Here is a 13,382-nt window from a genome sequence, read left to right on the forward strand (position 1 = left end):
ATGGAACTAACTTAGCCCATGATTGGACCAATATTAAATCTAGGGTGATGGGCCACTAGTGGACCCAACTATATAATTTTAATAGTAAATTTTTTAGCATTAAATTGTTTAATGTGAAGAGATACCCTAAAATTTTTACCGTGACTCGCTGTTTTGGACCCACAATAACTTATAATTGGGAATTTTGAGCCAAACTTGCTATTGCATACATAATGATTGATTTTTTAGAAGTTAGAAAAATGTTTCTTTTACATGAAGAATTAATAGGTAATTTCCATCCGTCTAATATTTGAAGGTTTATAATTTAATCTTAGTGTATCGTCTCAATAATTTAATCTTAGGTTTATAATTTCCATCAGTCTCTCTCTCTCTCTCTCTCTCTCTCTCTCTCTCTCTCTCTCTCTCTCTCTCTTAATGACAGTATCTAAGCCTTCAATCTGAATGGTCCTGCGGATCATATTGACCCCACAACTGCATGAATCGGATCATTCCAAGATTGAATAAGAAATTTATCTCTTTCTTTGCCTCTAATTATTTGTAGATCTATGTATTCCCCTTGGATATCTTAGTTAGTGTGGGGTGGTTTTTCCTTAGTTACTTTAGTTGTGATATATTATAGATTTAAGGTTGGTTCTCTTAATTTTATTGATCGAGAGAGTGACAGAGATGGTGGCAAATGGAGATTATGTGATGTAAGTGATTTATCATTAATACATCACATAATCAAATGTGAAGTTGGGAGATAGTTTGTTGGGATGTTTTCTTGGTTATTCAATTTCTTTTTCATGAAAGTATTATTACCAAGGATGTTAAAAGCAGTTTCATCGCCCTTATACCAGAGTAGGAGCTAATCAAATGAGTCAATTTAAATTGATATGTCATGGTGATTTCTTTTTAAAAATCCTCCTAAAATTTATGACATCACGAGTAGCAATTTTGCTTTCTAAATTGATCTCAAAGGAGTAGGGGACATTCCAAAAGGAGCAGGGTAATTTTATCTAACATCAGTATGGCTTCTAAGTTTACAAATTTGATGTTTAGAAAATCATTTGCTTGTTGCTTGACCCTTAAATTGGATATGAAAAAGCATATGATACATTGGATTGAGTTTTTCCGTTTGATATCATGTGAAATTTTGGCTTTTATGAAAGGCCGATAGATCGTACTCATTAGGTTTTTTTTTTTTTCCAATGTAGGATCAAATGTAACCGTGGGTTATAGCAATTTTAAACAAAATATAACTAATTCCCATAAACAAACAATATTATGGAATAGCAAAAACAAATGAGATAATCATATTAAGTACCATAATGAATCCTACTAAGAACTAAAGAGATGAAATGTAAAACAATGATGAGGTAAGAAATAATAAAGCACAATAGAGATTTAGAGTGGTTCGAAGCTAAGATAATACGTTCACTACCTGGTCCATCGGACTAAGGATTTCTTCCACTCTAGGGATCCCTTTTCAAATCGTAGGAATCAAGCCTTACACACAATGATAGTCCCTTGGATTAGGTACCTATATCATCAGCTAAGGATTTATTAAATCCAATCATAGTCCCTCGGGTTGGATACCGATACCACCAATAAAGGATATCCTTCTTGTATGCATAGTATAACTATAAGCTTCGACAAGCTTACACAATACAACAATATGACTTCTTACAAGCCAAAGGTTGAACCAATTAAGCACAACAATTGTCACAATATCTTTTTAGCCATTTATTAAAATGATTCTTTTAGTTCTTATACCTTTCTCGTGTATTTCTTGTAGATAGGTTCAAGTGACTCAAGCCTAGACAACAAACTAGTAGTTAAAGAGTCGAACACGGTTTTCCTTAAGGTGAGAAGTACTTAAATTAAAATACAAAACTGCCTTTTGAGTAAAAAACTATGGGAAAGTCTCAGAACTTATGTTTGAAATAGATTTAATAATTTGAAGCATGAATGACTGCACCTATATCACGAAAGACCGCAAACAACAAAGTCATTAAGTTCTTTAAGTTAAACCACCTAGTTCTTGAATTTAACCATAATGATTTTTATGAGACTTTTCAATCTTGTGAACATCAATGTCAAGATTACATAAAAATGACAATTTAAAGTTTAAATTAATCTTGATCTTTATGAAAGACTTCTTCATCTTTATATGCTTTTGTAGTTCTTCAATCTGTTATCTCACGAAGACCACAACTTCTCCATGGTAGTTCATCAAGAGTAATTATTCATCATTCAACATGCCATCTAGGTGGTGAGGTGAAAGTTGCGAGGGACTCCTTAAAATGACATGACGCATTTTAAAGTTGTGAGGGGAAACCCCAAAGTGGACAATATCATGTTGATTAAATGGCTAGTTTGTTACAATAGTATCATAGTAACTTCTTGACCTTAGTGGTGTGGTCGAGCACAACCGGGACACTGTGTCCTGAAAAAGGGGTGAGGTAATAGCAAGAAAAAAAAAAAAAAGACCCGATGAGGCAAAAAGGCTAAGAAAGAGGCGGTGATGTGAGCCAAGAACATTTAGTCCCACATCAACTAGAAATGGCCATATAGGGCTCTTGATAAAGTGTGGCCTCCCTAACATGTTGTTTTAAGTGCATGAGGGGGAAACCCCAAGGCAGACAGTATCATGGAGATTTAGGGATTGGTTCATTACAAGAATGCAGGGGCAACCTATCGAAGGACTGCCACCACTATCCTTCATGACCTAATGCATAAAGAGGTAGAAGTCTATGTGAATGATATGATTGTAAACTCTATAGTGCGAGAGGAACATGTAAGAACCCTAAAAGAAAATCTTTGAGAGGATAAAAGAATACAGATTGAGGTTAAATCCCTAGAAATGCATGTTCGAAACCATTGTAAAATGTTATGGTTTATGGTTAGTTATAGAGGTACAAAAGTGGATCCCACCAAGATAAAAGGTCAGGGACAAATTGTCACACCCCGTTCTCACATAACCGACTGGTGACTGAGTTAAATCCTGTTAACCCAAAACCTATCAAGATCATTTGATGCAATAACCACAACACAACATACACTCAACTAAAGAAAGAAAAATCTGTAATTCAACGGAAGTCTTGTATGTATATACCTGTAAATACCCCAATACTCTTGATACCTAAATTGTGTTACTTAATACATTTACATATGGGCCCGTAGGCGTGATATATATATATATATATATACAAGGAATACAATTTAAATATCCAGAGCACAAAAGGGGTAACATAATAAAGAATAAAAAAGAATCATGGGTCGGGTATCACTATTGTTATCCTGCAACACAGCTTCACATGGGCACTCAACACCATGCCCAAGATCTTCAAGGACTCACTAGTCCTCAGCTGAAAATTCTACGGTGGATCCTGGCTCTAGTTCTTCGGTCGGATAACCTGCAAGATCATTTAAAAAAGGTGTGCACGTGGGATGAGCTCACTAGCCCAGTAAGTGAAAAGAAAGACCAAGCAAGCATTAGTAATACAAATGAACCTATATGTATAAACATCTACTTTTATTATCTTAAATCACCTAAGTAATAATTCTAAGTCATAGGTTATGTGCTACTCACAACCACAGTACGCGTACGCCCCGGGTACGAGTTGCGAACTCCATCCCGTGGTACGCCTATAGGGTTGTCGGAGAAGGCCAGCCGTGGGTATCAGAAAAGTAAATTACTGTTCCTCAACAACATTAAAGTAAATTACTGTTTCTTAGTGACATTAAAGTAAAATGAGTCTTGCCTATGCATTAAAGTAAAAACAGTACGATTGGTCCTCTAATTATATCATTAAAGTTGCTGACCATCCTAGTGATCATCCGGGAGTACTTCTAACCGCCACCGTTAGTACACAACCTCAGGCTTCCCCCCAGTGATATACCCAACACCTAAACCCTTACTGGGAAGGGTTATAGCATAGGAAAATGTCATTCTTAACCGCATACTTCTATATGAGATAGTACGACTACATAGTGCCACCGCGTTCCATTCCACGGGCCACCAATGCAGTAGTTTTCAAGTCGACTACGGCATCTAGTCTAGCAATGCATCATATTCAATAATTGAAATCATTCACATCATAATTAAAAGCAAGGAATAAGCATTCAATAATTTAAGTTACAACATGAGAATCATAAACGGAATTCATAATGCATGCAAATGGCATTCGAGGATGACTAGTCTACATGCAATAATAAAGTGATGACATAACTAGTCTACAACAATTATGAAATGATGCAAAAACACTCCAAAAATAAAGTCAACGTCCTCTCCCCACTTACTTAAATATGTACATTGGCTCACGCCCTGTACAAGAGAGATCCGACGTGAGAAGACGAAAGTTCTTAGTAAATCAAGTTTAGTATATCTCTACTTTAGGATCATAACCAGTGAAGTACGATGATCTTAACGCGTTTAAAATCACTATAGGAGGTTGTTCGACAAATTTAGACCCAATCGGAGTCCAAACTGTTGGATTGGTAGGTCAAACGGTGGGCCAGGTACCCGTCGGTCCTTGCCCACCGCTCGACCTAGGGGCTCTGTCGGGACTGGTAGGCCAGGAGCGTCTGGCCAGGTGCCCACCGATCCTCGTCCACCGCTCGACCCAGGGGCTCTGACTGGATCAGTGTGCCAGGAGCGACGGGCCAGGTGCCCACTGGTCCTTGCCCATTGATCGGGCCAGAAACCCAACCAAGAAAAGCGGGCTCCGGATTGGTGGGTCCATCACTTCCAAGGGCACCCACCAATCAGAACCGAGATTATGTTACTCACTTTCATTCTTCATCCCGCCTTGGGAAAACCATAAGGCGTCGATTTGACCACATTCTCCACACATCTAAGGTCCTATATTGTGATTCTAACCTAGATCTTGGATCGATTCAAAGTTTTAAGCACGGATTTTACCTCTTTATTCAAGAACATCTTCAAAACCCCAAATCCCTCCTCCAACTCAAGAAATCATCAATTGCTCTTCAACTCTTGTGATTTCCTCCTCTAAAACCTTCAAAATCAACATGTAGGTCTTTTATTAGACCTTAGATTCACCTTTTCAAGTGTGATTAACAAGATCTAAATGATTTCTACCCGAATCATAGGGTTTCACTTAGGGTTTCTTGAGGTTTTAAGAAATATGGCCTTCACTCACCTCAAATTGTAGATCTCAAGGCAAGGATCACTTTTTTGGCGTTGAAATGGAGAGATCGCATTCCTTTTTCTTCTTCCCTTTTCTTCCTTTATTTTCTCTCTCTTCTTTACTCTTCTCACCCACTTTGTAAAACATTAAATGAGGGAAAAGAAGGGCATTAATTGCTATTTATACCTGGGTCAAAATATCTAATGACCAGATTGGTAGGTTACACTGGTGGGTCCGACCTACCTATGACTAGCCACCAGTAGGTCGAAACTTAGTCAAATAATTGAGATTTTGATGGGACTCGGCTCCCAACACGTATTTCACTCCCGGTATATGATTTAAAACACGTAGTCATTATAAAATACAGCTACGTACCTCTATTGTCTGTATATGGCCTTGTGATATATGCAAATGCACGGCTTGGGTACCCAGACTTCACTAGGCATTGGTTCAGATTCGCCTGGCCAACCTGAGTTTAGAGTCCCCTTACCATCATGTTTCATAGGGTAATTGTCTCAACTTGATCGGGTTCAAATCCTATACAACCAAACTGAACCAACCGGGTAAATAAATTGGGTTTAGAAAGTAGGGTATCACACAAATGGATCAAGCTTTCTATAGAGTAAGACTACTAATATCCTCCTATAGAGATGTTGATGACTCCGAGATAGACGATAGGATAAGCGAGGACATTAACGAGCGACATCCCTCCATAGCTGAGTGAAGTCTATCCATGAAAATGTCACTATTAAAAATCGAGAAAGAAATTAGAGGAGTCCTTGGTAAGTTTTGAGGCAAATTGAAGTTATCAATATCTGGAATCCATGGATTAGAAGAAATGAAATATTACATCAATTTCCCACCCATCAACACACGTATTGTTTAACAAAGGTAAAGAGACAAGAAATACTATTCCAAACCAAAAAAATTACTACCTACCCTTCAAATCTTGAGTCCACATAGAGAAAGGATTTGTAAACAATCTCCACCCTAGCTTAACCAAAATACCTAAATGTTTAGTTTTATCTTCTCAAACTATGCCGAGAATGTATTTCTCAAGCAAAATGATGTTCAACTTATGAATTCATGGATTAAACTTGCAATGTAATTTTCGTAATAGAGATATGAACAAAGTTTAGAGGGGCTAGGGAAGACAAACATAATGGGGGAGATGATCGACTTGTGAATATATCTTTACCTTGTGATGTATTTTTCATCATAGAGGGAGGAAAAATGGTAGGGAGGGATTAGCAGAAAGCAAGAGGAGAGGATGATAGAAATAGATATTGGACTTGCAAGTATGGGGGCATGGATGAGAGGATGAGGGGATGAGGGATAGGATGAGTGAGTGAGAGGGGAAGGAGAGAGACATAGTTTGGAGACGGTACTTAGTGGGAGTGGGAAAGAGAGAGAGATTTACTATTATATAGATCCATCATTATAGAATACCAATACCTTAGGTTATTTGAGAGAACAAAACGAAAAATTTTTATGACATTGTTCTTCCACTTTTGTAACAATCTCCCTCTTTGCCAATGATCCCCATATTTTGCAGGTGTTCTGATTTACTCTTCGCCTTCTTCAACAATCTCTCTCTGTGTCAACGACTCCCTCTCTTGCTACACTTTTGATTTCTACTCCAACAAGATTTCATTTCTTCTCTGACGTGCCACCATTCTATGCTAATTCTCCAGCGCTAATATTTGCTAATTTCTATGTTACACTTAAGAAATGTCAAAACAACCCCACTCATATATGTATATATTAATTTATTTAGGTTATATTTGTATTTTCATACTATGGTATATGTATTAGTTTTGGTATATCAAAACTAATATATGCATATTTACACATGCCTTATACTGTACGTTTAGTTGAAGTTATACTATAAAATATAAAACATGAGTTCATATTCAATGGCCTAGATTTAATGATTCTTATATGATAGTTACTGAAAGTGGTCGAAATGACTCTCCCTTTGACCATGCAATGAAGGAAAATTGTCTTCTAAAATTTCTTTGGACTGATTAAGACACGTTGAAGTGATGAAACCCTTGACCGTGTAGCTTCAAATGTGAATGGTAGCGCATTAGGAGGGTATTTTGGGGACCATACTAAAACCCTATAGGATTTGTGAACCATGAGATAGTGTGGTGAACATTTTCACATGGTGGAGGAGAACCTCTTTATTTCTTTTGGAAAAAGTTTTCATAAATCCACGACGGTTCATCCACCATCCTAGGGTCACTTAGAGTCACAAACCTCTATAAAGGTTTAGTACCTTCCCAAAGTACCTAGTCGGTACCCTTCCCACATCTCAAGCCCTATAGTGAATGGATTTCCATTTGCCGCATAGGAAAAGTAATAACAAAATGAAATGACATTTTTACCCCCACTTTTGGGACATATAAGCATATGCTCATTAACGTTCAATGTGAAAAGGTAAGGAGGGTTTATGGCAAAATTTTTCGCATCTCAACTAAAACATATCCTCCACAAATTCAAATCCCCTACCGAGCAGCTTTTGTGCCAGGCCGCTAAATAACTGACAATATTGTTATTGCCCAAGAGATATTTCATTATCTCAAAAGGAAAAAGGTAAGAAAGGTTTTGTGGCCATCAATCTGGATATGGAAAAGGCATATGACAAAGTGGAATGGGGGTTTTTGCTGGCCATATTTAGATTTATGGGTTTCCTTGAAAAGTGGACTAATCTGATTCAATCTCTGATAAGAACCGCTTTCTTCTCTATAAAATTAAATGGTTCAGCTTTTAATTATTTTTGAGCATCAAGAGACTCCACCAAGGATGCCCTCTTAGCCCTTTCTTGTTTATAACAGTTATGGAGGGCCTTTCCAGGCTATTTGTCAGCTTACAGAGAATTAAACCTCTTTAAGGGCATCAAAATTGCCAGGAATGCCCCCAAAATTTCTCACATTTTCTTTGCAGATGATACTTTCATCTTTTGCAGGGCTACCCAAGAGGATTTAACCTCTATAAAGTGTATTTTAGATCTCTTCTCGGATCTTTCTGATCTTACCATTAATTTTGCCAAAAGTGGCTTAGCTTTGAGCTCAAATGTGGATGCCAACTCTAAAAAAACTTTTGAGCAAAATCATTGGTATAGGGGAAATGAATTATGATTCTGGTTATCTGGGAACTAATCTTTTTCATTCTAGAAATAGAATTTGTTCTTTCAATAAAATTGTTGACAGAGTGAAAAATAAACTTGGCATGTGGAAATCAAATTTGCTCTCTTTTGCGGGCAGATGTGTTCTTCTCCAATCATCCCTTGCCTCTATACCATCCTACTTAATGTCTTGCTTTGCTTTCCCAAAAAAGGTATGTACAAAATTAGATTCTATTTTTCTATACTTTTGGAATGGTGATATTAATAAGACTAATAGAGCCCATCTAATTAGTTGGAATAAAATTTGCCAACACACGTATTTGGGTGGCCTAGGTTTCAGGACTGCCGAAACCCAAAACAAAGCTCTCCTTCTTAAATTAGGATGGAGACTTCTCTCCAATGACAATAGCCTCTGGGTCCAGAGTCTCAAGTCAAAATACTTTGACAAAAGGGCCATATTTGACCCTAAAACACTAAAAGTTAGAGGCTCACCCTGCTGGAACAACATCATCAGAATTCTTCCACTGTTGCGAAAGGTGGTAATACAAAAAATAGGAAATGGGTCCAGTACTTTATTTTGGTATGACCCATGGGTTCACTACTGAAATAATATTGTTGAGCTTCATACTGTCCTGGTTAACAGTGGTACCCATAACCTTTCCACAGAGACTGTTAGTAATTTTACCAGCAATAATATGTGGAATTCTGAATTGTTAAATTGTGCTCTACCCGTTCATGTTGTTCATTCAATTACTCAAATCCCATTATCCCATCATTCTGACAAATGATGGTGTATCCTTTCCAAGGAGGGATCCCTCTCAACTAGAATAGCAACTAAGTTTCTAAAAACATGCATACTAACAAACTTCAATGAATGCTCAAATAGGTGTCGTTACTCATCTCCATGCTCATGATGGTGGCGATTTTTTTGGAAAATCAATATTCACCCAAAGTTTAAACTTTTCTTTTGGAAAGCTATCAATGATGGACTACCAACAAAGGACATTGTCTCGAAGTGGGTGGATATTGACTCTCAATGTTGTCTTTGCCTCACCTAGAAGGAATCTATTTACCATCTTTTGGTTGAATGTGAGTTCACATGGAAGATTTGGGCGTCAGGCCTATTGGGTTTCAAACCAGATCGTCTTCCATGTGATTCTGTTAAGAAAAACTAGGATCTTTCTGGTTCAACTTTGCAGTTATTCCAATTAAAGACCTGAGGTGGATTTTATCTATACTTATAATTACTTGCTATTTTCTCTAGAATCACAGAAATAAATTACTTTTTTGTGTATATAAACCTAACTTTGAAACCATCCTTAAGAAAATTGAATATTGGGTTGCGAATGGATTCAATCACACTACTCCGGAGGCACAGGTGACTTCGAACTCATTCTAGCATTTCAACTACAAACCATTGGCAATGAGTACCAATACTCTCATTGTCACAAGTGTAACAGATGAAAAAATAAATATGTCTGCATGAGCTATTGCTTTTCTTGTTCAAAACCAATATGGCTTATATGAAGCGAATTATGTTTTAGTAGGAAAAAGTGGTGAAGTGGAGGCCCTAGGCCTCGTAAAGGGAATGACAAGGGCAAGGATGAACAAGTGGACGGTGGAGTGATGCAGCTGAACTTAAACTACTTTTTGAGAAGCAATATGATAAGCTTTTAGATTTGTGGCCTTAACCCTAATTATGCTATGTAGTGAGTTGGATAAACAACATAATTCTTCTAGCTTTGGTATTACTAATAGTCATGGACTTTAAGGAGACCTAAAGACTATAACTTATGAAACTCTCACTAGTAGAAAGCCCATATATAGGGCTATTACTAATATGGCTTGTGATGTGTATATTACTAAGTAATGGTAATTTTCTCTTTTGGTTGATAATTAAAAAAAAGAAAAAAGAAATAAAGATTTTTAGCGAAAAATCATAAATGACTTTCAAGTTCTTTTTGTTTTTATGTTATTTAATTTTTTTTGGGAGAGGGATAGGTATACCGTCGATATCAAGTATGCTAACGGATAGCACCAATAGGAACACATGATGGAGTATCATTCAGGAAGGATATAAGGGTCATTTCAGAAAAAAAAGGAAGAGAGAGATAGACACAATGGGTGCTAGCATACTTGATATCGGCGGCATACCCAACCTTTTCCCTTTTTTTAAATAGAAATAGGTTCCATAACAATCCTAAAAAAACAAATCACAAATGCTTTTGGGGCAAAAAAGCAAAATGACCAAAGAGGGCCTAGGTCCCTTTCATTTTATCTAGGGGTGTCAATTCTTATACCGAACCGGTAAAACTGGCCAGATCGAACCGATAACAACACGGATCGAACCAAACCGAAGCCTTATTGGGTCGGTTCGGTTTGGAGTATTGCAACCCCAAAACCAAACCGAACCGCATCGGAAACTGGATGAACCCAAAACCAAACCAAAATCGACTCAAAACCCGGACCGAAACTAAAACCAAACCGGTAAGAAACCAAAACACTCCAAAATTCATTAAAAAAATCAAAATTTGCATAGTTTTGTAAACATTTGTATGGAAAGTCGAATCCAAACTGGACCAAAAACCAAAACCAACCCGGTTAGAAATCGATATAAGAAACCGAAGACAAACCGAAACCAAATTGCATCGAAACCGAAACCAAACCGAAACCGGAATTTCCTTATTGGTTCGGTTTTGATTTCAACTTTCTCACACCGAAACCAACTCTACTCGGACCAAAACCGAGCCGAACCGACCGATTGACACCCCTAATTTTATCCTTCCACCTTTTTAAGGGAAAAAGAACTCTGCCTATCTGGTGTTGAAAACATTCAGACTGTTGCGGCACGATAAGATCACACTGCTCCTGCTTGTTGTGCATAAAAAATGCTCCCGCTATCCCTCCAGTTGGCCCGTTGGCTCGTTGGCCCGCAGATCTGGCGTTTCTAACGCCAGATCGGCATGGTAATCTTGTCCCTTGTTAAATAACTTTCAAAAATATAACAAGGGCAATCAGTTGCAATTTCTCACTTACACTAGTCCTTTTTTGGCAAACCACTTCACCAGCCTGGTGACGATTCCATTTTCCAATTCCACAATTACAAACGGGCGATGTAAACAATGAGCCAGTTCCTACTCCGGAGTCTCCAACAAACTTGGTCTCGTCTTGTCCGCCGTCTCTCTGTTTCACTCCTTAACCATTAGAGAGGTTAGAGAGGTTAGAGAGAAAGGAAAGATTGCAACAGAGCAATAGAGAGATCCCAAGTGCTTCATCCATGGCTTCTTCCCTCCTCTCTAAACCGTCTCCGAACTCCAACACCATCTCATTCTCATCCTCTCTCGCAACTCCTCTCCCATGGCCTTTACGGCGCTCATCTTCCATTTCATTCCATACCAGACCTCGCCGAAGGACCCCATCTGTGCAAGCCAAGATCAGAGAGATCTTCATGCCTGCTCTGAGCTCCACCATGACCGAAGGAAAGATCGTCTCTTGGGTCAAATCAGAAGGCGACGTTCTCTCCAAAGGTGAAAGCGTCGTCGTCGTTGAATCCGATAAAGCTGACATGGATGTCGAGACATTCTACGATGGAATCCTCGCTGCAATTGTAGTTGGCGAAGGAGAAACGGCTCCTGTGGGTGCCCCAATTGGGTTGCTCGCTGAATCCGAAGAAGAAGTCGCAGAAGCTAAAGCTAAAGCTGCTTCTTCGTCCAAGACCGCTCCTTCAACCCCTCCTCCTGCTCCTTCTCCGCCTCCAGCTCCCGCTCCTGCCACTGTTTCATCTCCATCGCCTGCGAAGGTTGCTTCGCCGCCTGTTTCTGATGGCCCAAGAAAGATTGTTGCCACACCTTTTGCAAAGAAGCTTGCGAAGCAGCATAAGATCGATGTTGGATCCGTTGTTGGGACTGGACCATTTGGTCGGATTACTCCAGCAGATGTTGAATCAGCAGCTGGAATTTCTCCCAAGAGTAGCATTAGCAATGTAGCTTCCGCAAATGTTGCTTCCCCTGCTTCCCCTGCTTCCCCTGCTTCCCCTGCTACTCCTCCTCCTAAAGCTGCTGCTGCCTCTGCTGCGCCTCCTTCAATTCCTGGTTCTACTGTTGTTCCTTTTACGACAATGCAAGCAGCTGTGTCGAAGAACATGGTGGATAGCCTTTCTGTGCCCACATTCCGAGTTGGGTACCCTATTATGACTGATGCCCTGGATTCTCTGTATGCGAAGGTAGTTTTTATTGGTTTAATTGATTTTTTGCTTTCTGCTATGTGTAATTGCTTGTTTTTGTTTGAGATTTGGGGCTTTAAACTGGATTTCTTTATGAATTCAGGTGAAGACAAAGGGGGTGACCATGACGGCCTTGTTGGCCAAGGCTACTGCAGTGGCACTGGCACAGCACCCAGTCGTGAATGCGACATGCAAAGATGGGAAGAGCTTTACATATAACAGCAGTATAAATATTGCTGTGGCTGTGGCAATCGATGGAGGACTTATCACTCCTGTTCTTCAAGATGCTGATAAGGTCTGTGATCCGTCAGTTCTCGAGTAAAAATTTCTGGTGATATCTAATAAATTCTCTAAGAAATGATTTGGTGTAGATTGGTTTATTCGTGATGGTTTAGGGTTAGCTTTTATCCTGAAATCCGATCTTGTAATGCAGTTGGATCTTTATCTGCTATCCCAAAAATGGAAAGAGCTGGTAGATAAAGCCCGGGCTAAGCAGCTTCAGCCTCACGAGTACAATTCAGGTTCTTATATCTTGGATTTTTTTCTCCGTAATCTGTATTGTTCTTCCTTGCTTGCAAATTTGATTGAGGCCCAAAATGAAACTGAGTCTTAATAATTACACGTCCAGGGACATTCACTCTATCCAATTTGGGCATGTTCGGAGTGGATAGATTTGATGCAATTCTTCCTTCTGGCCAGGTGAGTAACCTGTTAACGTATTTGTTGGATTATTAGGTTAGTGGATTATCCTTTGCTTGTTGAATTCTTAGCCTCATGCATGAAATTTTCCTCAGGGAGCTATAATGGCTGTAGGAGCATCAAAGCCTACTGTTGTTGCTGATGGAGATGGGTTCTTTAGTGTGAAGAGTAAAATGCTGGTAAGCTTGATTTCCAA

The 13,382-nt window shown here is 38.8% G+C and overlaps 1 protein-coding gene across 1 annotated transcript in view; it reads left to right on the forward strand.

Moving 5' to 3' along the window:
* The first annotated feature begins 11,365 nt into the window (after window positions 1-11,365).
* LOC122063190 (dihydrolipoyllysine-residue acetyltransferase component 4 of pyruvate dehydrogenase complex, chloroplastic) overlaps window positions 11,366-13,382 on the forward strand; it is a 20,095-nt gene continuing 18,078 nt past the window's right edge. Inside the window, exons 1-5 of the mRNA XM_042626907.1 lie at window positions 11,366-12,487; window positions 12,591-12,782; window positions 12,921-13,008; window positions 13,116-13,186; window positions 13,282-13,365. Of these exons, the coding sequence (XP_042482841.1) occupies window positions 11,543-12,487; window positions 12,591-12,782; window positions 12,921-13,008; window positions 13,116-13,186; window positions 13,282-13,365 (1,380 nt within the window). The 5' untranslated portion in view covers window positions 11,366-11,542. The remainder of the gene's footprint in view (window positions 12,488-12,590; window positions 12,783-12,920; window positions 13,009-13,115; window positions 13,187-13,281; window positions 13,366-13,382) is intronic.

Source organism: Macadamia integrifolia, unplaced genomic scaffold, assembly GCF_013358625.1.
Source record: "Macadamia integrifolia cultivar HAES 741 unplaced genomic scaffold, SCU_Mint_v3 scaffold1248, whole genome shotgun sequence".
Lineage (NCBI taxonomy): Eukaryota > Viridiplantae > Streptophyta > Magnoliopsida > Proteales > Proteaceae > Macadamia > Macadamia integrifolia.